The following is a 25,761-nucleotide window of genomic DNA, read 5'->3' as shown; positions in this document are numbered from 1 at the left end:
GTGGGTTAGGAACCCACACGCTGGCTTCTGACAGGTCTACAGGGCTTGACAGCTGGGTCACTGTTTTACATTCAGGCTTTGGAACTAAAGACACCTGGATTCATTGTCCCTGCTGCTTACTGAACCTGTGATCTTGGGTAAGCAGCTTCCTTTGTGACAAATATCCTAGGCCATGGGAAATAGGGGTCCTGATACCTCCCTTTATGGCGGTTAAGGATTAAATTAAATAACTCCTAAAGATTCTGGTACAGTAAGTACAGAAGTGCTGATTAAATATTAAATTAATAGCTATTAGTTCTATTCCTAATATTTCAGTCCTCCTGGATACTGCCCTGTGTGGGTAATGCATGGCAACCAGAGGGTCTGAAGTCCACTTCTAGAAGCTCTCCATCAGCTGTTGGAGGAACTTAGTTTGTGTGTGTTTACAAGCACATTCACTTGTAAATCTTAATACAAAAATGTAAATATATGCCATAACTTCTAACTCCATTCTGATGCTTTTTTTGTTGTTGTGGCAGATAAGTACTTTTTTTTTTTTTAAACTCAACCCTATCCTATTAATGGTTTATTTCTTCTTTATTGTGGTAAAAAAACACATAGCATTTACATCTTAACCTTTAAGTGTATAGTACAGTAGTGTTAACTACATGCACATTATTTTGCAGCAGATCTCTGAAACTTTCATCTTGTAAAACTGAAACTCCATTCCCATTGAACAAATTCCCTTCCACCACCCTCCCCCCCAGCCCCTGGTAACTACCATTGTTCTTTCTCTTTCTACAAGGCGACTAAATTAGATACCTCAAATAAGTGGAATTAGATACCTCAAATAAGTGGAATCATGCAGTGTGTCTTTTGGTGACTGGCTTATTTCACTTAGCATAATGACCTCAAGGTTAATCCAGGTTGTTGCAAAAGGGCAGGATTTGCTGAATAATCCACTATATGTATATGCCACATTTTCTTTATCCATTCATCTATCCAAAGACATTTGGGTTGCTTCCACCTCTTGGCTATTGTGAATAGTGCTGCTATGAAGGTGGGTGTGCAAGTATCTCTTTGAGATCCTGTTTTCTATTCTTTTGAATATATATCCAGAAGTGGGATTGCTGTATCATATGATAATTCTATTTTTAATTTTTTGAGGAATCTCCACTTTTTTCTTTCTTTCTTTCTTTTTTTTAACTTTTGACCATGCTGCATGGCATGCGGGGTCTTAGCTCCCTGACCAGGGATCAAACTCGTGCCACCTGAAGTGGAAGCACGGAGTCTTAGCCACTGGACCGCCAGGGAAGTCCCCACACTTTTCTATAGCAGCTGCACTATTCTAAATCCCTACCAACAGTGTACATGGGTCCTAATCTCCGTGTTCTCCCCAATACTTTTTGTTCTGATGGTGGCCATCCTAATGCCTGTGAAGTGACCTCATTGTGTTTTTTTTTTTTTAAATAATTAATTAATTAATTATCTGCGTTGGGTCTTTGTTGCTGCACGCGGGCTTTCTCTAGTTGCAGCGAGCGGGGGCTACTCTTCGTTGTGGTGCACGGGCTTCTCATTGCGGTAGCTTTTCTTGTTGCGGAGCACAAGCTCTAGAGTGCAGCCTCACTAGTTGTGGCGCACGGGCCTAGTTGCTCCGCGGCATGTGGGATCTTCCCGGACCAGGGATTGAACCCGTATCCCCTGCATTGGCAGGCGGATTCTCAACCACTGTGTTACCAGGGAAGTCCCCTCATTGTGGTTTTGATTTGCATTTCCCCGATTGGTCATGTTGAACTTCTTTTCATATGCTTTCTGTCCATCTGTACCTACTTTATGCAACTGTCTATTCAAATCCCCTGCCTGTTTTTTAATTGAGTTGTCTTTGCATTGTAGGAATTCTTTATACATTCTGGATATTAAGTCCTTATCAGATATACGATTTGCAAACATTTTTCTCCCATTCTATTGGTTGCCTTTTCACTTTGATTCCTTTGCTGTGCATGAGTTAGGGTTAGGGTTATTTTAATGTAGTCCCATTTGTCTATTCTAGCTTCTGTGACCTGTGCTTTTGGTGTCATATTCAAGAAATCATTGTCAAGTCTAATGTCGCGAAGCTGCCCCCCCCCCCCCCATTTTCTTCTAGGAGTGCCATAGTTTTAGGTCTAGGTTTAGGTATTTAATCCATTTTGAGTTAACTTGTATATACGCTATAAGGTAAGGGTCCAATTTCATTCTTTTGCATGTAGATATCCGGTTTTCTCAGCACCATGTGTTGAAGAGATTATCCTTGCTCAAGGTCTGGTGCTTTTTTTTTTTTTTTTTTAAATAATTTTATTTATTTATTTATTTATGGCTGTGTTGTGTCTTCGTTTCTGTGCGAGGGCTTTCTCTAGTTGTGGCAAGCGGGGCCACTCTTCATCGCGGTGCGCAGGCCTCTCACTATCATGGCCTCTCTCGTTGCGGAGCACAGGCTCCAGACGCGCAGGCTCAGTAATTGTGGCTCACGGGCCCAGTTGCTCCGCGGCATGTGGGATCCTCCCAGACCAGGGCTCGAACCCGTGTCCCCTGCATTGGCAGGCGGATTCTCAACCACTGCGCCACCAGGGAAGCCCAGGTCTGGTGCTTTTTAAAGCACACAGACTGTGGAAGTGGCCCAGGTCTCCCTACCTGTGAGATCTTTGGTGCTACCTGCGTATTTTGTGCATCCTCAACATTTTCTGGAGTAAGTGCTATTAGCCCCTTTTCACAGATGAGGAAACTAAAGCTGGGTCCAAACGACCTGCCCAAGGTCGTCATAGTGAGCAAATAGGTGTAGGTGGGATTGGAACTGAGGACTTGAACTCTAGTGCCCACACACTGGAACACCCTGAGGATGTTCCTCATTTTATCCCTAGCATGCGGGGAAAGAATGAATGAATGAATGTCTCAGGCAAGGCTCCCAGCAAACGGAGGAGCTTGGACAAGCCCACTGCTCCACGCGGGGGTGCGCTCCCGTCCCGCGCATGCGCGGCCCCTAAGCACGGCCAGCCTCACTGCGTCTACCCACACATGGTACGGCCTCCCTCCGTGTGGTACGGCCCGCCTTCCCCCACGCCCGGGCCCGGATGGTACGCGCCGCCTCCGCTCGCCGCCCCTCCCCATCGGTTTCCGCGCGAAAAGCCAGGGCTGCCTGTGCTGCCGCCGCCTCTGCTGCACCTTCCAAGATGCCTGCCCGTACCGCCCCAGCTCGGGTGCCCGCGCTGGCCTCTCGGGCCTTCTCACTGCCCGACGATGTCCGCAGGCGGTAGGTGCTGCGGGGGACTGCGAACCTGGGGTGGGTTGCACGGCGTTGGGGGTGGGGGTGGGGGTCGTTTCCCCTCCGGGTAGCCCGTGGCCGCCGCTGACAGGCGGGCGCGCATGCGTGGGATGGCGCGGCGCGCGGCGGCAGTTGGCGCGGGCAGGGTGGCACTTCCGGTCGCGCGCGCCCCTGGCCGTTTGGCGCCAAAATGGGCCGAGGCCCTCTCACAGCTCCCTGGTGACTAGAAACTTGGGGGTCTCTTCTGACTTCAAAGTAGAGCAACCCTTGGGTTCGCCTTGGGGATCCCCTTCCTGGAGCAGCCTCAGGCCCAGCCCCTGCCGCCAGCCTGGTCGCGCAGGAAGTGGGCAGCCCGCGGCCTCAGAATACCCCTCGGCCCGGGCACTAAGGCCTCCACTTCCGGTGCCCGGTCCTCTCGAGGGGGTCGGGCCGGCCTGGTCCCCGGGGGTATTTTGGGGGGGGGTCCCCTCGGTGCCCCCACGCCACGCATCCCGATGGCAGCCTCCAAAGACAGATGTCGCCGGTCGGGGGACGGGCGCGGCCGGCTCAGGTTTGCGAGCCCCGTCTTCCTCTGGGGGCTCCCTCCATCACCTCATACGGCTAGGGTAGGCGCATTCTGCAAGGAACTCTTCACATACCGTGAGGGCTAGGGCTCGGACGCCGTGAAAGCCGAGTGGTTTCTTATAGTAAATTGGTGCCTGTGAGCCGTGGGCATCAAGGAAGCCTTGCTAGGGAGAACTGGCTGCAGTTTCCTCCGTCTGTGTGTGTGTGTGTGTGTGTGTGTGTGTGTGTAGGGGGAGTGAGGGGGCAGCAGCTAATATCGGGGACTTAGCCAGTCTTAGCTAATCTGTGCACAGGGGTCGGCGGCAAGACCCGTTGGGCCCAGGCTTCTTGTTCCAGAAGGGCATCAGTTTCACTCCTGGAAACTTGCAAACCTCACTTGGAGCACTAGTCACGGGAGCCTCGAGCAGCCCTGAACACTTCCAGCCAGATTTGTGAACCTGATTTGGCCATTTCCCTATTTCCCTGTGCTTGTTTCCTAAAGTTGTGCCAGTCAGTTCTGATTTGGGCTTTTGGGGGTGGAGAGTAGGTGTTGGAGGTATTTGGGTCTCCCTCCCAGGCGTCAGACCACTTCTTAACCCCAGTTAGAGGGTGCTGTGCCTTGCTGAAGAATCCCTATCCGTCCCCACCAAGACATAACAGGACTTAAAAATGGAAATGGAATTATGGAAGCACCTGGCTTCCTTTTAGACCCAGGACAGAGATGTTTGGGCCCAGCCTTCTTTAACTTGATGGTGGGAACACTACCTCCACTGGCTCATCTAACCTTGGGCAAGTTTCATAAACAAGTTACATCTGTGGACTAGGGCAGTTAACATGGGCTTTAAACTGGTATTGGATTAAATGAGAATATGCCTGGCACATAAAGGCCCCCCCATGTGAGCATTACTGACTAATCTAGCTTGCTTTTTTTCCCGTTCTGCTAATTGTATAAAACACTTTACATTATCTCATTTAATCCTCAAGTGTTCTCAAGAGTGGTTGCCACAGACGTTAACAGCAAGGAAGCAAAGATTCCTGCGGAAGTCTGCTTCTTGCCAAAACCTTTCCCTTCAGCTAGGGCTTCTATTGGGCCAGAGCAAGTGTTTTGTTTGGCTGAATTTGAATGTTCTTAGGTGAGGGTTGCAATCCACCATTCACCCTAGGTTCCATATTACTTTGAACGAGAAGTGCTTACTGTGGGTATAGAGTCTTGGGTTTCTGCCTCAGACCACTGACATTGTCAGCTTATGTGACCCTCTCAACAGCTTCTCTTAAATTTTGAATTTCAGCGTATAAAATACACACATAAACATGGCATTCAGTACTCCTTTTAAAATACTCCCTTATACCTCCTTGTAAACGGAGGTATAACTTTTTGATTCATGAAAATTGGGTATCTCATGTTATGGATTATACTACGAAGTTCAGTAGAATGTTCTAGGAACAAAATGTAGGCCTAGTCCTCACACAGGCATTTCTGTCACTTATGCTAACTTGTGTTTATATGGCAGCCTCTTTTAAAACTCATACAGTTACATCAGCCATGTAACGATACTAGAAAGTATTCTTAACATTTGGGTTTTTAAGTTTAACTTTTTTTGAAGTATTTTATGTCCTAAGTCTTCTAAAAATAATGCCTTTCAGGACAAGCCACATTTCTCCACTTGAATTTTCTTACTCTGTCCAAGCCACCATCTTTTGTGTAGAAAAAGCAATAGTCTTCCTACTCGTCTTTCTGTTGCCACTCAGGTCTGCTTTCTATAAGTGGAAACTGCGATCGTCTTTCGATATAAGTTGGAGCCAGAGGTTTTCCTGCCCCTTACACTGCCTAATGCACTTGGCCTCAAGTCCGGGATCCCCGTCCACTTGCCTGACTCATCTTGTGCTCTTTTCCTCACAAACCACGCAGGCTACCTTTGAGGTTCTCAGGGCCTGAGACTGTGCAGAGCAACCAGTGTGAGGCTGGGTTCCACCTACCCCTTCACCATGCTGGCTAGTGTCTGTTCATCCGTAAGGCTGCTCAGAAAGACAGTCCCCTTTCCCTGCGATGAGGCGTTGAATTCTGTCAGCACATGCCGCATGCTGCCTTTGCAGCTTGGGAGTTGATGGCTTGTTGTCTGAGCATGTTTGCCTCATTCATTGTACGTGCAGCTCCGTGTCCACTAGACTCGAATGCTTACATGCCAGACTTTCCCCTTCAGCGAGGTCTGGATTTACATATTGATTCTAGCAATCTCCTTGCACAACTCATTTAGCCTTTGTAATTATGACAGCTTTCTTATCTGCTAGCCACTCTGATTAGATTAGGTTGGGTCGTGAAGTTCTTAACTAGTTCCATGGCTCCTGAGTAGGTATGGAGGGCAAAACTGACTTACCTTTTCTAGTTCTCCCCTGCACTAGGATTCTAGAGGTGCAGACTACTGGGGTTCAGATCCCACCCCGCCACTTGCCAGCTGTATGACCAAGTCGTCTAACCTCCTGGTGCTTTATCTGTAAAATGGGATGGAGGTGCCTGCTCCACTGGGGCCTTGTGAAGGCTGAGCTGATAGGTGTAAACGTGGTAGAACAGCACCTGCACAGAAACCTCCTTCACTGCTTATCACGTGGCAGCTGTATGTTTCACTTCTATTATTGGGGTGGGGGACGGTGCATAACTTAAAGTACCAACATGCAGACCTGATACTAAGGCAGATACTTATATAGCAGTGTATGTCTGCTTATCATTCCAACCTTCCTGTTTGCCTGGCTTCTTGTATTATCGTCTGGACTTGCTCTTTTTAATTTTATTTATTTATTTTTGACTGCGTTGGGTCTTCGTTGCTGCGTTAGGGTTTTTTCTAGCTGCGGCAAACGGGGGCTACTCTTCGTGGCAGTGCGCGGACTACTCATTGCGGTGGTATGGAGCACGGGCTCTAGGCACGCGGGCTTCAGTAGTGTGGCTCTCGGCTCTCGAGCGCAGGCTCAGTAGTTGTGGCGCGTGGGCTTAGTTGCTCCGCGGCATGTGGGATCTTCCCGGACCAGGGCTCGAACCCGTGTCTCCTGCATTGGCAGGCAGATTCTCAACCACTGCACCACCAGGGAAGTCCCTGGTCTTGCTCTTTTTGCTGTCACCTTAGCTTAGCTTTTGTGCCAGGTGTCCAGTCATTCTTCATTTAAGGTGGTTTTCTATCCTTAATTCTTTGTATCCTTGGCTTTTGTGATGCTATTTGCTACCAGGGGACCTCTTCCCTGATTTCTGCCATATTCCTTTTCAATTCCTGGACCCTTATTTTCTTCCAGTCTTAAGATTTCTGCTTTCAGCAGTTGGGGGTGCCAGCTGGAGAGGCCTCTTTGGAGAGCCCGTTCTAATTTCTAGCTGCCGAATAGCCATCTAGATAGCTATTCACTGAAATGTCACTCCTAAAATTCATGGTCTGCTTACTTTCTCCCACCGAAAAGTTCAGAATTTCTGGTACTGTATTAGTTTTCAATTGCTGCCGTAACAAACTACTTCAGTCTTAGTAGCTTAAATAAAACAAATTTGCTATCTTCTGATTCTGTAGGTCAGAAATGTGGTGTGGGTCTCACTGGATTAAAATTAAAGTGTCAGCAGGCTACATTCCTTTCTGGAGGCTCTAGGGGAGGACCTGTTTCTTACTCTTTCAGGTTGTTGGCAGAATTCGGTCCCTTGTGGTTATAAGACTGAGGTCCCTCTTCTCTTGCTGGCTGTAAGGCGAGAGCCATTCCCAGCTACCGGAGGTGATGACATCTGTTGGCTTGTGGCCCCCTTCCTCCATCTTTAAAGACAGCAAAGCCAGTTCTCACATCACATCTTCTTGACCCTTCTGTAGTCACATCGCTTGAGATGCAGCTGGGACGTTTCTCTGCTCCTAGGATTTAAGTGACTCGATTGGGCCCACCTGGATAATCCAAGAAAACCTCCCCATCTCAAGGGCTGTAACCTTAATCACATCTGCAAAGTCCCTTTTGCCATGTAAGGTAACATAGTCACAGGTTCTGGGGAATTAGGGCATGGACATCTTTGCAGGGGGTGGTCCGTTATCCTTCCTACCACAAATATTATCTCTGGTAGTCCTATACCAACCGCCATGCAGCCAATTGCAAAAGGCAGAGTAAACGGAGCTTTGTAACTTCTCCAGCATGTTCTCAGCTCCTGCTGCTAAACCATATTACAGACCAGCATTTCTAGTTTAGGATGTTAGAGTGATTTAACATCTTATCTCTTCCTGTCTAATATATAGTTTATTTCTGCCAGATTGACTTTATTTTTTCCTACTAAAAGATGACTGATACCTTGGGTTCTGCCACCCCCATGACTCTTCCAGTGGTTTGTTAACCATGGGGCAAAGTCAATGATTTTTAGCCTGACATTGCCGACCTCCCTCAGACTGGCACCCACCTCCTCTCTCTGGCCTTGCCTTTCTTCCCCTGTGTCAGCCCGACTCGTGTGGGTTTCTCGGGTGAACTCTGAGCCAGCGCCCCTCTGTGCTGCTCCTGTTTCGGGCAGCTCCCTCTGCCCAGTTCCCACTGAGCTCTCAGTGTCTCTGGACCCCTCCTTCCTGATGCTGTTTATACCCTTTTTCTTCAGAAGCCTCAGATTTGAACTCTGTTTGTCTGCACAGTGGTTTATGTATATCTTTTTCTCCTTTAAAGAACTGCTCGGAGGGAAGCAACTAGGAATGAATCGTGGGACCGGAGACTGGCAGGGAGCTACGGGTTTCTTTTCTAAGGTGGTTGCTGCTCTCTGTGACTCCTCTACCTGGTCCTTCATGTCTGCTTCTCATCCTCCTGGCTGTGAACGCAAAGCAGATGTGAGGTAGTGTCACCAGCTTTACTGGGAAGGGGATGGACTCTCCAGGGAAAGCCTGGGTGTCAGGAGCGGCGCACTGGCCAGCCTTCTTCCTGCCACACCTTTGGCTCCTCGGTGCCTGCCCTGGGCTCCAGCCTTCCACTCTGCGACCAAGCAGGTCAAATCCAATCTTCACAGAGCAAGACACTTCAGATATTCTGAAGATTTGTTTCTCCCTGCCAGGCTAAATATCCCACTTCATAGGAAAGCTTCAAAGAATTCAGACCCACAGATCTGTCTCCTGGCCAGAGGTGGGAGTTGTCAGCATTGTGGAAAGGGCCCTTTGATGGGCTTCAGTCTAAGTGTTATCCTTGACACCTGAGGTAACCTGGTCGAGGTAGGAGCTGTGTCCTGCCAGGGTTTTGTGAGGAGAATGACTGAAGACAGGTCGGTGTGATGCTCCTGCAGCAGCATGTGAGTACCGAGTTCTGCAGTTGTCCTCATCTAAGGTTCTCCCAGGACCTGAGTTGCTTTGAGGGTAGAATGACTTTTGCCTGGAAGGGGCTCCACATGCTTCTGGAAAGCTTGACTCTGAATCTTGAGTCTAAGTTACACAACATATGTGACATATAGTATATTACCACTGTATCTGGAGGCTGCTAAGTCTTTTTTTTTTTTTTTTTTTGCCGTACCATGTGGCGTATGGGATCTTCGTTCCCCGACCAGGGATCGAACCGGCACCCCCTGCCTTGGAAGCATGGAGTCTTAACCACTGGACTGCCAGGGAAGTCCCTGCTAAGTCTTTTCTATAGAAAGGCCTTTCCTGACCATCCAGCAAGTCATGAGGTCCCTGCCTGGTGGTGCCTACATCCCGTCACTCAGCTCGTTGCCTGGAACAGGGCCTGGCGTAGAGTAGGCACCCACAGGTGGGAGTGGTGGTTGAAGCTAGAAGCAGGATCCACGTGCACTCGGAGTAGCCACTGTATGTCATTAGTCCAGCAAAGCCTGTCGCCCAGTTCCTGGCTGCGCTGCTTACACTTGCCCTCTGGGAAGGCCAGCCTGGCAGAGCTCTGTTCCTGCCCTTTGGGCTGCTGGTAACTGAGTACCTAGCCTGGGTGCTGGAGGGGAGGATCTGTAGATGGTGGAGGCCCGGCGCCTGCCCAGGGTGCTGCCCCTCTGCTGAGGGACGCTCGCCCAGCTGGTTAGCCCTGTTCCCACCCAACTGCCCGCAGTCAGCGCCCAGGCTGGGAACAGCAGCCTCCCCGTTTCCTCGGTGTCTTCTAGTTCTGTTCCTTTCTTCTTTTTGCTCCCTTCCTCCCCAAAGAGGCAAGGTACTAATCTTCAATAATAAATCAGACCATGATTTTCCAGCTAAACTCATGACAGTTCTGCACTTCTGAATGACTAGGTACAAACATTTGCAAGGATGAACTCTTGGGTGAGGCGCCAGCCAACTGTTCTAGCTTCGTCTGTCTTCCTTGTGTGTGGGCACCCCCTGCTGCCCCAGATGCCGTGACTCCTCCATTTCCCTATATTCCTCCTCAGAATGCTGCCACCACCCCATCCTGGCCTTTGGGAATGTTAGCTGCCTGGCTGTTCCCCACAGCATCCTGTCACCCTGGTCCACTCTTTCTAACCTCTGTATGCCCTTCTATGAAATCTTGTCAGGTCCAGCTGGAGGAAGACCACCTATAGGTCAGTTAACTTGGGAAGGACCCCAACTGTGTGACCTGCTTCCCCTTTCCCAGTGTCTTTAAAATAACGTTAAAGAAAAAAAGAAAGAAATAATGTTCTAGAGCTCCTATATCATCTCTAACCACCATCAGAAAACCACCCCCCAAAAGGGGGACCTCATTCATATTGAAAATAACTTCTTTTTTAAAAAAAATTAATTAATTAATTAATTTTATTTTTGGCTGTGTTGGGTCTTAGTTCCTGTACAAGGGCTTTCTCTAGTTGCGGCAAGCGAGGGCCACTCTTCATCGCAGTGCACGGGCCTCTCACTATCGCGGCCTCTCTTGTTGCGGAGCACAGGCTCCAGACGCGCAGGCTCAGTAGTTGTGGCTCACGGGCCCAGTTGCTCCGCGGCATGTGGGATCTTCCCAGACCAGGGCTCGAACCCGTGTGCCCTGCATTGGCAGGCAGATTCTCAACCACTGCACCACCAGGGAAGCCCGAAAATAACTTCTTAACGTGTAGGCATTACAATAGGGCATTCTAGACACTGGGGGAGGGAAGAACCATTGTATTTTTTTCTAACATTCATGTTAAACTTATTTCCAAAGTTCTTTAAACTGGTATTCTTACAGGTAGACAATGTTGCTTAACAAGTGTTTGTTTCTTCCCTTTTTCTTCCCCCAGGCTCAAAGATTTGGAAAGAGATAGTTTAACAGAAAAGGTAAGGTAATCTCCACCTTAACAAAATTTATGATCAAATGTGACCATTTGACAGATACTCTGTAGTTCATAAAAACAAATTTAAGTGGAATTGGCTCTCTTTTCCCTAAAGTTGAGGATAACGGTGGATGTTTCTGTCTAATGTGCTGGACTAATAGGCTATTATTGGTTAGCTTTTGGTAACTCCTCGAGTTTCCCAGTCTGGGTTCCGTAGCCTCAAGTCTGCATTATAACTTGTCCTGGTCACACTGTTTTTCAAAATCAGTTTTGTTCTAGTACACTATTATGTGTCTGTTTCACCTCTAATCTTTCCATTTTTCACCATTCTGGAGATGGTGTGATATGATCTTAGTGGAAACATCACGAACATGTCTTGTGAATATTTAGTTTTCTTTTTAGCTGACTCAGCATAGCCTGCCATTCAGTCATTGTTATGTGACCAGGCAGTGTAACTATTTGTGTATTAGTCCATTAGTTCATAGCTTGGGAGTTTGGAGACTTCTAAACCTATATCCTTCCCTTAGGAATGCGTGAAGGAGAAATTGAATCTCTTGCATGAATTTCTGCAGACAGAAATAAAGAATCAGTTATGTGACTTGGAAACCAAATTACATAAAGAAGAATTATCAGAGGTAAGTCCTCAGCATCCCAGTGGCTAGAAAACGTTTCCTGCCATGTAACTTGTCTGTGACCAGGGAGGCAGAATAATCCCACCTCTCCCTGTTACCTGATAGTTACAAAGGAAGCGCATGTGTTTCCTTATTCTCTCATTGCCACTTGTTTACATTCACTGCTACTTAAATTATCCTTTCCTGCTGTAGGAGGGCTACCTGGCTAAAGTCAAATCCCTTTTAAATAAAGATTTGTCCTTGGAGAACGGAGCTCATGCTTTCAGTCGGGAAGTGAATGGATGTCTAGAAAACGGGAGCCAGACAAGTGGTGAGGACCGCAGAGTGGAAATAGAGAAAAACAAGTCCCCCAAACCTGTTTCCAAACTTTGCATGCCCAGGAGAAGCAAGTCGGATGGAGAAACAAAATGTAAGAGCACTTGACTCGTTTGACCTCGTTGGAGTCTGGTACAACCTAAGGGGAGGACAGACTTGGCGCCATAGGGTCTGTCTGTTCCCCCCACACACAACCCCTCCACCGGCAGTACTTGTTTTTTGTGTATCTTTTTGTTTTTTTTTTTGTTTTTTTTGGGGGTGTGGGGGGTGGCTGTGTTGCTCGGCTTGTACGATCTTAGTTCTCCAATCAGGGATCGAACCCGGGACCTCAGCAGTGAGAGTGCCGAGTCTTAACCACTGGACCGCCATGAAATTCCCTCTTGTGTATACTTCTAACTAGCTTAGATATATACTTGCAATTTTTGTCTTCAACCAAGTTATAGAGCATTAGATCCCCAAATGCGGTTGAATTTATGAGGTATAAGATAACAGGAGCTACTGATGTTTATTACATCTAAGTTACATGCCTGTTTAAGCTAAACATTATTCTTAGACTCCTTCCCCGCTTGTAGTCAGAGTAACTCTTCTGGAATTTTTAAAAATAAGAGCATGGGACTTGAGCTCAGGTCAGGTGCTTGGCCACTTCATCTTTTGGCGAAATAAGCGGAGGTTCTGTTTCCTTGTCCGTCTCAGGGTTGGGCCCCTCATACAAGAGCTTGTGTTAAAATGGCCCAGCAAACTGGCAGGTGCTAATTTGATGACTTTATCAAGATGGTGGTTGCTTAGAATAAGAAGAGAAGGATACTTAATCCTCAGAACCTGGTCTCTGCACCAGCTTGGTAATGCTGAAGAACTGTACCTTCGCTGTGAACTCTTTATTCATAGTGGCTTTTTTGTTTCTTTTTCTTTAAGCAGCTGAAGTCTCATCTAGCCCCAGGATTACAAGGCAAACTACCAGGCAGACCACCATCACATCTCATTTCACAAGGGGGTCAGTATATAATGAATGGACAGCCCCCATTTTAGGGGCCAACTGTTTTTGGTAAAACACGTATAGAATTAGTAGGATGTAACTTAGTAATTCCACATTGCTTAGGTTTTCCTTTTGATATTCTGTTATTAGACATTCATGAACAGCATTTCTGAAGACCTCATCCATTTTTACTCTTAACATAGGAAACTTCAAATGTACATACACAGAATTACGAAGGATAGTAAAATGAACCCCTGTGTACCTATCACCCAGTGTCAACAACAGTTAACAGCTCCTGGCTCTTGTTTCATCTATACCCCCATATGCTCCAAGTGAATTATTCCAAATGGATTACAACTCCATACACACCCATGTCCCCCCAGTTGGATTACTTTGAAACAAATCAGACATGTCATCTTATCCACAAATACGATATTTCTAGATGACAAGGTCTCTTTTTCTGACAAGTTTTTTATTCATATTTTGCTATAATTGCTAACATCTAGCAAACAGTCTTTTGAAGAAGACAAAACATGCCTTATAAAGTGTAACAGTTCCTTACTAACAAATATATAGCAGTGTTCATACTTCCCCTTGTGTAACAGAGTTTGGTTGATTTGCTCCTTAAGCCTTTCAAGTGATAGATTTCTTATTTTCTTGCCATTTATTTAAAGAAAATAGGTCTTTTGTCTAATAGCTTCTAGGTCTGGCTGACTGCATCATTTTGGTGGTTAATGTGTTCCCTTGTCTCGTTTTCTGTAAACTGGTAGTTAGGTCTAGAGTCTTGATCAGATTCCAGCTTTATTTTGTGAGACTTCATTGATGGCATGGGGCTGTCCATCAGAGATGTAATGTCTCTTCGGTGATTCTAGCAGCCGTTGATCAAAGTCTAGATCCATTATTTCTTAAGGTTTGCAAAACGGTGGTATTCTAAACCTGTCATCCAAAGAAACATTAAGCTCGAAGCTTCTTTTAATGTCCTGGCAGAAAGGGCTTCTCCTTGGAGGGAAGAGGGTGTCCATGCCCTGAATCTTTCCAAACAGAGGGTACTCTTGGTAGGGAGGAATATAAGTTGTTTCGTGCCCACTGGAGGACTAGGGTCTGGCTGAGCTAACAGTTGGCTTTACTGTGTGTGACAGCCCTGCCAAACGGAAACCTGAGGAAGACGCTGAAAAAGCAAAATCAGATGATTCTGTCGATGAAGAAGAAAAAGACCAGGTAGGGCTCGTGTTTGAGTTTCTTAACTCTGCCTTATTTTGGTACACTTGCTGGTAATTGTGAATTTATTCTTGGTCTGTCTATGGACAGGAAGTGACTGAGAGGGTGTTAGAACATATCCCTGGACCCAGGGCAGTACGAAGTGTGTTATGGTTAGACCTGAGGACTCAGCAGGCCCGTAACTTTGGTCTGTTCTCTCCTGTCTACCTTCCTACCTCTCCAGCTGTCAAGATTTGACAGTCAAACCAGCAGATGTGATGTGTTTAAAGCATTTGCTTCTGATGTCAGATAAGCTCTTTTCCCACATCTAATTTCTCTATAAAAGCAGAATTGTCATATTATTATGTGTATTGTAATAATGCTGCTTAGACTTTTTAGGTTAGAAAACTGGCGGCTTGCCAAAGGCCTCCAGTATAGAAAATGTCAGTCTCTAGCACTGTCCCATGTGACTTGAGGGGCAAACCTAGATACCAGATGGTCACATGCTATCTATTTCAGTCCTGCCACAGGATTAGCTGTGTAAGTCGGGAAGTCTGTAGGTTTACAGGTGGGTAGTAAATGCCCTGTTACCTGCTAAAGATGAGTATCCGTGGTTTGCTCTGAGGCAGGGTTTCTCAAGCAAGGCATTGACTTTTGGGGCCAGATAAACCTTTGCTGTGGGTGTGAGTCCTGTGCATCGTAGAGTGTTTAGCAAGGTCCTGACCTCTACTCACTAGATGCCCGTAACATTCCCTCTCTCTCCTCCCAGTTGTGACAACCAAAATCACCTTCAGACTTTCCCAGATGTCCCCTGGGGGCACAGTTGCACTGAGCGAGAAGCACTGGACTCAAGGCTACCAATATCATTGAAGTGGACTTGACGTCCTGTTGTAAAAGACATACTCATTCTCCTGTTTTTATTTTGGAAATTAGATGCCACTGCTCATGATCCTTATTCAGATGTCTGTAATTACGTTTAGTCAGACTACCCACTCACAGGTGGGACACTGAGACAGAGGGAAACAGCTTGTCCAAGTCACATGGCCACATCCCTTGCCTCCTAAGAAAACGTGTCACAAGGGAAAGCAAGCTGGCTCTTGTAATATTGACAAGTCTTTTTTTTTAAACAAATGTGCCAGTTTTAGAGTTGTTCTTTGCTCTCTAACCTTTTGGAGGGCTTACATAGCCTTCAAGCTTCTGAAGAAACGAGAACTGGGGCACTCTTTCCCAAGCAGGAAGCAGTTTCGCTGGCAGTGTGTGAGAGGCCTTGGGGACTTGGAGGATGAACACTTGTCGCAACAGGGTTTATCCCGATGTGCTAGAGTAAGGCTCAGTGCACCACACCGGTGTCATCAGGTGGTGGTGGTCAAATAAGTAGTACTACAGAGAGAATCTTACTTTAGTCAATTTAAAGTTTTGAGATCTCACTATGTTTTTTAAAACAGGTATTAAATACATGCATTTGGTAAAACAGTACAAAAGGCTGTTTGGTACCTAGGGGTGGTACTCCCCCCCTCTCCGTCCTGTCCTTCCTTTGAGAAGCGAGCATTCATCAGTTTCTTCTATATTGTTTCAGATTATATGTATGTATAGATTACTGTAGTATATTAGTATAAAATCTATCTTAGGGTTCTCCAGAGAAACAGACCCAGTAATGTCTGTATATATGAGATTAATTTAAGCAACTGAGTCACACGATTTCAGGCTGGCGAGTCTGAAATATGCAGGACAGGCCAAGAGAGTCAGACCCGGGGAAGAGCTGATGTTGTAGCTCAAGTCTAAAGGCAGTCTGGAGGCAGAATTTTATATATACACATACAGATTAATTCCGTATAATATAGTACAGGGGTTCTGTGCAGTTTACCCAACTTTCTCCAATGGTGGCGTCTCACATAACTGTAATAGCAAAACCAGAACATGGACATCGGTGTAATTTACAGACTTTATTCACTATGCATGTATAGTCACATGTACGCATGCAAGCATTCTTGTAACCTCCACCTCAAACAAGACGTAGATCGGTTTCATCACCACAGTATTTTTATCCCTCTTAGATACATAAGTACAGATATCCTGGAGTTGGCAAGTGTTGTGAACATAGGGAAGTAGTGTACTAAGGTGTTCATCAGAGAAGAGCTGGTGTCCAGTTTAGGTTGTCGTCGTCACTTCCTGATGTGAATCCCAAATTACTACTTTGGCTTTTTTCTAGTATTAACAAATTCCTGACATGAAGTGGATCTTTGACTTTACGTAGCGTCACTAGATGACCTCTAGTGCCCGGATGTGTGCCGGGCCAGCTCCTGGGCCTCTCTTTGTTTTGAGGGTGGTGGGACATCAACACCAGGCTGAAGGTTGCCCAGATCTCTCCCAAACCCAGATTACCCCTCAACCCCTGTTTTTAACCACATCACATGTATCTATTTAATACTTTGACTCATGCTTTTGGTTTTGATCTTCCTTTGAAATACTGTTTTTCTCTTTTTCCCTTCTCTCCACATAGGAGGAAAAGAGACGTAGAGTTACATCCAGAGAACGGTAAGAATAATAAACCTTTTCTGTGTAATATGTAATCTTGATGACTGAAATTACTTTTCTGAAATCTTCTAAAAAGAAGAACTTTATAGTGAGTTGCCAGGGTGACCATAGATAGCTTAAGGATGCCGAGTTTGCAGTCAGATTATTAACCTTGTGATTCAGGTAGAATTCTCTTGCAAAGAGTGAATTGGGGGCAACTGGCCGTTATCAGAACTAGATCTAAAGGTTGTATTAAATATTAAATGTTGAGGTAATATGTGCCTTTCAGGGCTCCTGAGATGAAGATTGATTTTTGGGGGCGGTGGGTAGGAAGGAAGACCTTTTGAAAACTGCCTCCACGGGAGGAGTCGGTGAAAGTCATCCTTAGGGTGTGTGATTTTGCTTGACAGAATTGCTGGACCGCTCTCTGCAGAAGAACCGGGAAGAGTAAGACCAGGAACACATGTGGAAGAAGAAGAAAGAGATGATAAAGTAAAGCCTGGTCACCTCCAGGTTTGTCACTTCCACCTAATCTCAGAACCCATTTGGTTCTAGGAAGGGGGGTCAGGGTGTGGGGAGCGTGTAGGAACAGAATGACTTTCACTAACGATCAAAATGACCTTGAATTTATCCAAAATGCTCTTCAAACTCATTTTTCTTCTGGTTCTCTATGTGGAAGGTGTGTTACCTGGCTCTGGTGATAGTAAATCAGCAGTAGGCCTGGAAGTCAGCTGGACCTCTGCTACTTGATCAGTCACAGAGTTTCAGTCTGTCCCCTCGCCTGCCTGCCTCTCCTGCCCATGAGGTCCTTGTGAAGGTCTCATTTTCAAACACATGAGGTGCTAAAGTGCTATAGTATCATCCAGGTATAAAGTTGCATTCTTAACTGAGATCAGACGAGTTCTTTGCCCAGACCTCCAGCTCCTTTGTAAAATCAGAGTTTAAGGTTCTGTGAAATACAGATGTACCCACTGAACCCCCATGGGAGGGGGTAGGAGAAGGAATTGGGGGTCTGATACTGGAAGCTTTACCATTAGACAGCACTGCCCCATATGACGAAGGGCTGACATTGGTCAGTCACAGGTGGTAGAACAATAGCAGGTCCCTTTTGGTTTTATTAAGACATTGATTAGAAGTTTCTTAGAAACTCAAATGGGTGGCGTGTGCCCTTATTGAGAGCCTGTTAAAGGATGGGTCTCTGTTATTTTGTCCTAATGGGGAATCAACTAAGATGTATAATTCTTGAATCATTTCGTACTTGAAAGTAGTCTTTAACTGATCACTTCCCTACCCTGATCCTAGTTAAAGTTAGCAGCAGTTACAGTTGGGACACATGTTGAATTGTTTGAGAAGAAGCGGTTCTAGTGGGATAGCTTGACCACCACCCTCCAAAGAAGGATTTTAGGGCAAGATTGAAATCCCTTGTCTGTGACCAGACTCCCAAGTTCTCTTCTTCCAGTAGGAAGGTCTGCAAAGTGTTGCTTCTGTTAACATCGCCAGCCTTTGTGATCTCCTTACAAAGTGTGTGGGGTTCCTGAGGCTGACTTCTGCTCTCTGGAGAGGAGTGTTTAGCTCTCTAAACTCAGGCTCAAAACAATTTGTTGTCCATGTTTGAGATGGAGCTCTTTTCCAGATTGGGTCATTCTACTTCATTTCTTTATTAGATTCCTAGCTTTGATAAAGTTTTCTATGAGACTGTCAACACTTAATAATGACAAGTGATAGTATTTTGCCCCCAAATCCCTCTTAAGCACCAGTATCTGTCTAAGAGTTATTTAACTTCCTGCCTACCTACCCCACCAAAAAAAGTGCCTTTTTTTTTTTTTTTTTAATTTATTTCAGCATTTGGGATCTTTAGTTGTGGCATGCAAACTCTTAGTTGTGGCATGTGGATCCAGTTCCCCAACCAGGGATCGAACCTGGGCCCCCAGCATTGGGAACACGGAGTCTTAGTCACTGGACCACCAGGAAAGTCCCAAAAATGTGCTGTCTTGAAAGAAGAGAATCTTTATTCCAACTAGACTGTAGGATCAGTTTAGGTATTTTATTTCCGTAAAACTCTTTAGTAGAAAGATTCAAATCAAATGGAAAAATTAACTAGTCTTTTTTTTTTTGTCTCCCCCTCCCCTCCACTTAGGAAGAAAAGAGACTCAGAAGCCAAACCAAAGAACTGTAAGTATAGTTAACATGCCTTTGTACTTTGTGAAGCTTACTTGCTAAAATAAGCGTTCTGGTAAAAATAATGGATTGGACAGTGTTAAGTGCACTGATCATACACGTAATGTGTGGGTGACTTCTGCTCGTGGAAGGTCAGACCACCACAGTGAAGGCTGAGGTCAGCTGAGATTTAGCTGACCTTGACCCCAGGCCTGTTCTTAGTGGTGCTCATACAGCAAGCAGTTAGTCAGGTGGTGGTTAAAGGGCATTGAGCAGCTCTGTCTCTTCCCCACAGCTGTGAAGACGCTGTATGGCAAACTGCCCCAAAGCTCAGTGGCTTACAAGAGTAAGCATGTTTTGAGCTTACATGTTTGCGGCTCAGTGGCCATTGGCTGATCTTGGTCAGGTGGACCCGCTTCAGCCCCAAGACTTGGCCAGCCTGGGTGTGCTCTCCTGGCAGTGGCAGCGCCTGAGGGCAGAAGTGGAAAGCAGCCTCTGACAGGCAGTGGGCTGAAGCAAATGTTGAGACTGGGCCTGAGTCTGGGGTGGGCAGAGCACCTGAACTGAGTGGCCGGGCCCTGGCAGAAGGAGAGGTGAGGACTTTCCGGACGGCACCTCAGGCCAGCTAGCAAACCTGCACAGGAATCCACCACAGGCAGGATTCCCATCAGGTTACCAGAGATCAGTGGAGCCCTGTTGTCTCTTCTGTTTTTAAACTACTGCGTGTCAGCAACACTCAGGTGAAGTGTTGATGGTGCTTCCGAGTTCATACTTCTTGAAGTAATAAATGCCTTTTGGGTTTCTTGCTCTGAAAGCTTGCCCTTCAGATAAGAAAGACAATCCATGCTCTAACTTTGGGGAGGAGACCGTGTAAACCCCTCACTGGGGCTGCTGAGCTGACTGTGTGTTTCGTTCTGTGGCAGAACACCTAAACAGAAATCTAAGGAGGAGCCAGACGGAGATGCGAGGCCCGGAGGAGCTCAGGCTGAAATGAATGAAGGAGAAGACAAAGTAAAGACTGACTCTGTCACTTACCTCTACCTGATCCTTACGTTCCCAGCTGGTGGGGAGCAATGGCGTGGGGTAGGGCTCTGTGTTCAAGTCCAGCCCTACCTGCCCATGGGGTGGCTCTGGGCAGGTTACCTGCTCCCCTTCATGGGGGTTGGTGGCTGTCACTTCGTGTCAGCGCCTGATACATAGTGAGTGTTCAGTTGTCTGTTTATCATAACAGTGGGGAGGGCCTCTGTGTGCCTGGACTAAGGCGTGGGACCAACTTCTCTCAGAGCCTCTGCCCTGAGAAGGCTTGACGTGCCCCCCCAGTTACATGGTGTCATCACGCTTGTGCTGCTTTATCAACCAGTCAGTCTCCTGAGTTCTTCTGAGCCTAGCTCCTCCCTTCCCTGCCAGCTTCCCCAGTTCAGCTAAGTGAACACATTTAAACCCTAAAACACTGTACATTGATCCAGGGGTGGGCCTGTGTAAACGTCCTGGGCGGCAAGGTTATCCACAGGGCTGTGAACTCCAGGGGAGGGGGATACAGCCGCTGGGGGCCGCAGCACAAGACTCTTAAGCTCCTTAGCAGTTTGGTCCCTGTCTAAGAGAAGCCAAACTAGGGTGGTCCCAGGATTGTCTCTGGTTTTCTGTCTGAGATCTAGAGAGCAGAGCCAGAGGTCAGACTTGCTGGGTCGTGAGCGTTCTCGCTTCCAGCGGGCACCCCTTCTTGTTCTATGGCAGATGATCCTTTCGGTGTTTCCTCCAGCTTGTTCTATCTAACATCTTATTGTCTCTCATCTTTTCTGTCTGGATATTCATTACCTTACTGCCAGCACTTGCCTGGCATCCCTTCAGATCTAGAGAGATCTTAGCGGTGGTGTCAAACCACCCATTTTCCTCAGACGGCAGCTGGCAGGAGCTTTAGACCACACAGCCGGCACTTTTGCCTCACGGCAGAAAAGGACAAAAGGATCAAACATTTGACTTTGTCTAATATTGTTGACTTTTCTTCTGTTTTAATCTATGTGTACATTTCTCGCTTTCTAGAGGTGAGTTGCGTATCCAAAAGGTGTTTTTTGTATGGAGGCTCAGCTGTTTTTAATGAGTTGGTGACCAAGTCAGGAATTCCTGCTTCTATTTCTTTCCCATACTAGATTCCGAGGTTTAGTGTTGTCACCCCCGACCCAACTCCTGCTGTCCCAATGCCTGTCTATATGACATCTTCACCCCTGACCAAATGACAGATGGAGCTATAGGCATTTTGGCCGACATAAGCAAAATGGCTATAATATTCCCTTTTACTTTGAGCTATCCTAGGACAGGGGTTGGTAAACTATGATCCACAGGCCAAATCTGGCCCTCTGCCTGTTTTCATAAACTTTTATTGGAACACAGTCATGCCATTTCACTTATGTATTGCTTCTGGCTGCTTTTGTGCTACAGTGGCAGAGTTGAGTAGCTGTGACACAGGTCTGCAGCTTGTCAATCTGAAAATGTCTGTTTGCCCTTTACAGGAAGTTTGCCAACTACCGGTCAACTCTTGTTTGTAGGCGTTAGGGAACTGAGTTAACATTTTTGAAGCCTCATCTCTACCCTGTAGACCTGCCCAGATTTTCCTGTTCTCTCATTCCACAGTGCTGCAATCATTAACTGATCCTTTGGGGTTTTGTCTCACTCTTGCTCAGAAATTAATTTTCCCCCCTTTATTTCTCCACCCACACTTTCCCCTCTCAGGATGAAAAGAGGCACAGAAGTCAACCCAAAGATCTGTAAGTGGTTAAAATACTTGTGCTTTTGTGCTGTGCTTTGTGTAATTTAAATTAGCGAAATAACTGTTGGAGATCTGTGATGTAGAGGTTTACAGGGAATTGCTGTTGCTGTTGGAAGATTGGATCAGTTTGGGCGGGGCTGGATAAGAAATCAAACTTTGGGCCCCATCTTACCTGATACCCTCTGCTACGTGGGTAGCACTCCCGTCACTGCACTGTCACGTGTCTCTTAGTTTCCAGCACCTCTCATCAGGCCCCACGTCTGAGGGTCACATGGGGCTTCTGAAGGCCTCCTTTCAGGATCACGAGTTAGTGACACACCTTTGGAGCTACTGTGACAAGGGGACTTTCTTTTTTGGATGGGAAGAAAGTGTCTGTCTGTTCGCCAGATCTATTCTGAATAGTTTGCTTTTCTGTAGGAAGACATTAGTTTGTCATTTTTTATGTGAATTGGCAATATAGTTTTGTTTTTTTTTTAAGCTAACATCTGACTTATTTGTTTATCCAATAGAGCTAGCAAACGGAGACCAGAAGAAAAAGAACCTGAAAGAGTAAAACCACAAGTTTCTGATGAGAAAGATGAGGATGAAAAGGTAAGGCCTAGTTTTTTCAATTCTACTGTGTTTCATAATATCCCATTGGCTGGAATATGTTAAAGTGATTTTTAAACAATTTTTCTTATGGAAACATTCAAACATACCCCAAGGTAGGCAGAAAAGGGTAGCAAACCCTCACATTCTCATCAGCCTTCAACAGTTATCAACCCATGATTAGGCATGTTTTACCCAAGCCTTACTCATTCTCCTTACCCTCCCTCACCCTGAAGATAAACAGATCCCAGACGTATTGCTGAAATATCTACAGAAGTGCTTCTAAAATGAGAGGAGTCTCTTCTTAAACATCACCACTGGGCTTCCCTGGTGGCGCAGTGGTTAAGAATCCACCTGTCAATGCAGGGGACACGGGTTCGAGCCCTGGTCCAGGAAGATCCCACATGCCACGGAGCAACTAAGCCCGTGCGCCACAACTACTGAGCCTGCGCTCTAGAGCCTGTGAGCCACAACTAATGAAGCCTGCACGCGTAGAGCCCGTGCTCCACAAGAGAAGCCACTGCAATGAGAAGCCTGCGCACCACAATGAAGAGTAGCCCCCACTCGGTGCAACTAGAGAAAAGCCCATGCGCAGTAACAAAGACCCAACTCAGCCAAAAATTAAAAACAAATAAATAAATAAATTTATTTAAAAAAAATCACCACTATACCATTATCATAGCACAATAATATAAAAACCTAATCTCTGTTCAGATTTCCCTGATGGTCTCCATTGTGTGTTTAACAGTTGGATTCAGGAGCCCAACAAAGCCTACGTAATATACTTGGTTCCTGTTTGTCCTCGGTATGTCATCTGCAGCTTCACCCTGTCCTCTTACTGGCAGTTGGTGGAACCAGCCAGCTTACCTGTAGCGTCTGTGGGTTCTCAGGCTTGACATATCCCTCCAGCCCTGTCCGCCTGCAGACCGGTAGTTAGGTCCAGAGGCTTGACCAGAGGCAGGTCTCTTGTTTCCCAGGGTACTTCTGAGGTGATGCTGTGTACTTCCTGTTACATCATACCATAAGGCATGGTTATCTTTTTGAGGTGTTACGATTGATCACTGAGCTCAGGTGCTTTCTGCCTGATCCATCCATTATAAAGTTCCCCTCAGCTTTTCGCCTGATGTTTTTAACAGTCATTGCTTAAATCCATTATTTCACTGGGAGTTGCAGATTGTGATAGTTGTGTTCTATCATTCCTTCGTTTACCCAAAATAATTCTAAAAATAAATTTTCTCATATATTAGTCAGCAGGGGCTGCCATAACAGAATATGACAGTCTGGGTGACTTAACCAATAGACATGTATTTTCTTACAGTTCTGGAGACTGGAAGTAAAAGTTCAAAGTGCCAGCAGGGTTAATTTCTGGAGAAGTCTTTCTTCCTGGCTTGTGGACGGCTGCCTTCTTGCCGGGTCCTTACATGGCCTTTCCCTCTGCAAGCACGTAGGGAGAAAGAGCTCTGGTGTCCCTTCCTCTTTATAAGGTCCCCAGCCCTATTGGATTAGGTCCACACCCTTGTGACCTCATTTAACCATAGTCACTTCCTTAAAAGCCTTATCTCCAAATACAGTCACATTTGGTGTTAGGGCTTCAACGTAGGACTTGGGTGGGGGGCCAGGGACACAACTCAGTCCATAGTACCCCTCTTCAGTTATATACTTACTCTGAGGTACCACTTACACAGTAAAGCTATTTTTTGTTTGTTTGTTTGTTTTTTTAAAGTGGTCTTATGAGTCTTTTAAGGAAGTCTGGTTATAAGAATTTTGTTTAGGGGCTTCCCTGGTGGCGCAGTGGTTAAGAATCCATCTGCCAATGCAGGGAACACGGGTTTGAGCCCTGGTCCGGGAAGATCCCACATGCCACGGAGCAATTAAGCCCGTGCGCCACAACTACTGAGCCCACGTGCCACAACTACTACGTGCCTAGAGCCCGTGCTCCGCAACGAGAGAAGCCACCACAATGAGAAGCCCGTGCGCTGCAACGAAGAGTAGCCCCTGCTCGCTGCAACTAGAGAAAGCCCACGTGCAGCAACAAAGACCCAACACAGCCAAAAATAAATAAAAGAAAATAAATACATTTATTTTAAAAAAAGAATTTTGTTTATAAGACTAGACACTGGAGATGGCTTGGGTCTCACTGGTTCTCTGACTGCCTTCCTGCCTCTGACTAGGTTTTGTGATAACCATGTACATTAAATTCTTAACTCTGAAGCATTATCCAGATGGAAAATACTTTTTTACCTTTCACTCTTTTGTTTTCTCCATCTAGGAGGAGAAGAGACGCAGAACTACATGCAAAGAACCGTAAGAACTTATTTTTGTCTTTATACAAAGCAGATCATAATATTAAAATGGTTGTCCTAGAAAGAAAGATAAAGGGGCTTTCAGTGAATTCTAGAGCAGCCTTAGCTTTGTATGTGATGGAGTGTGAGCCCAGGACCGAGACGTTGCAATTCTGCCGTGGGAGGCAGACCCGCTCCGCGTGGTGAAGACGCTGACGGCCTCGCACCTTGTCCCTTACGCAGCAGGGGGTGTTCATCTGGTCTGGTGGATCAGGTATAACCGATGGCAGATTCTGATACGTTGTGAGATGACTAAAAAATCTTCTGCTTCGTTCCCAGGACTGAGAAGAAAATGGCTCGAACCAAAATGGCAGTATTGTCCTCCAAGGTAAACATATATCTGGGAGTAAAACCAGTTGTGCGCCACTAATGCGATTGCTTGGGGCTGGCCCTCTGAGCGCCGTTTGTGTTCGTGCCTCCACAGACCGATCCTCTGAAGTGCATTGAGTGCGGACAGTACCTGGATGACCCCGAGCTGAGATATGAACAGCATCCCCCTGATGCAGTAAGTTCCAGCTGTGTTTTCAGCCTCATATTGATAGTTTCCTGTCTCTTGTGTCTCTAGTTAATGGTCATTGTCTCTCAGGTGGAAGAGATACAGTTGTTGACGAATGAGAGACTGTCCATCTTTGATGCCAATGAATCTGGCTTTGAGAGTTACGAGGATTTTCCCCAACACAAACTGACCTGCTTCAGGTAACTGATACGCCTCTGCTTTATCGTTAACGGGGCATTCTCCTAAAGACACCTAAGTTCTTAATATCCTAGTGAAGTTTTTAACACCTAACCTGCAACATTTCTTAAGCTGCTAGCACGAGATAAGGGCCAGCAAGCTGGTAGACGTCTGGTAGACGTTTGCTGGTGGTGGTGGGGCGGGTGGGCGGGTGGTTACAGCTCTACCTGTTAGCTCTTGAGCAGGTGTGCACCCTGAAGCTCATTCAGGTGAGGGCCAGCTGTGTGCTAGGTCCTGCACGAGGTGTTACAGATGCAGCACTTCAGCTCCCTGGTCTTATGGAGGCAGAACAAAAGTTAGGCCTGTCAGGTAGTAACACTGTGACAGATGTGAAAAGCATGGGGAGCAGAGAGCGGGTGGGGGAAAGTTGTTTAGAATGGAGAGGAAGGGACTGGAGCAAAGACCTCGGTGGCTTGAGAACAAGCCGAGGGGATAGTGAGGGAAAGACATCCAGGAGAAGGGAACAGCAGGTGGAGGCTGGGAGGTGGGCACGTTGGCTGGGGGAGACTAAGTGAGAGGCTGTGTGGCTGGAGTAGAGGGGCTGGG

The 25,761-nt window shown here is 46.5% G+C and overlaps 1 protein-coding gene across 6 annotated transcripts in view; it reads left to right on the top strand.

The window, feature by feature from the left end:
- Nucleotides 1–3,063: 3,063 nt before the first annotated feature.
- Nucleotides 3,064–25,761, top strand: part of DNMT1 (DNA methyltransferase 1) — a 42,199-nt gene continuing 19,501 nt past the window's right edge. The window contains exons 1-16 of one of the 6 annotated variants that reach the window (XM_082454869.1): nucleotides 3,064–3,262; nucleotides 10,968–11,004; nucleotides 11,528–11,635; nucleotides 11,825–12,041; nucleotides 12,863–12,938; nucleotides 14,060–14,138; nucleotides 16,618–16,652; nucleotides 17,042–17,123; nucleotides 18,769–18,803; nucleotides 19,712–19,799; nucleotides 21,516–21,550; nucleotides 22,062–22,143; nucleotides 24,410–24,444; nucleotides 24,762–24,810; nucleotides 24,907–24,987; nucleotides 25,069–25,178. In XM_082454869.1, coding sequence (XP_082310995.1) covers nucleotides 3,084–3,262; nucleotides 10,968–11,004; nucleotides 11,528–11,635; nucleotides 11,825–12,041; nucleotides 12,863–12,938; nucleotides 14,060–14,138; nucleotides 16,618–16,652; nucleotides 17,042–17,123; nucleotides 18,769–18,803; nucleotides 19,712–19,799; nucleotides 21,516–21,550; nucleotides 22,062–22,143; nucleotides 24,410–24,444; nucleotides 24,762–24,810; nucleotides 24,907–24,987; nucleotides 25,069–25,178 — 1,328 coding nt within the window. In that variant the 5' untranslated portion in view covers nucleotides 3,064–3,083. Of the gene's footprint in view, nucleotides 3,263–3,691; nucleotides 3,825–10,967; nucleotides 11,005–11,527; nucleotides 11,636–11,824; nucleotides 12,042–12,859; nucleotides 12,939–14,059; nucleotides 14,139–16,617; nucleotides 16,653–17,041; nucleotides 17,145–18,768; nucleotides 18,804–19,711; nucleotides 19,800–21,515; nucleotides 21,551–22,061; nucleotides 22,144–24,409; nucleotides 24,445–24,761; nucleotides 24,811–24,906; nucleotides 24,988–25,068; nucleotides 25,179–25,761 lie in introns of those variants that run through there. The other 5 variants (XM_082454868.1, XM_082454872.1, XM_082454867.1 and 2 more) reach the window with 5 other exon arrangements.

Source organism: Balaenoptera physalus (assembly GCF_965194825.1).
Source record: "Balaenoptera physalus genome assembly, chromosome: 3".
Lineage (NCBI taxonomy): Eukaryota > Metazoa > Chordata > Mammalia > Artiodactyla > Balaenopteridae > Balaenoptera > Balaenoptera physalus.
This window is presented reverse-complemented; position numbering and strand designations above follow the sequence as displayed.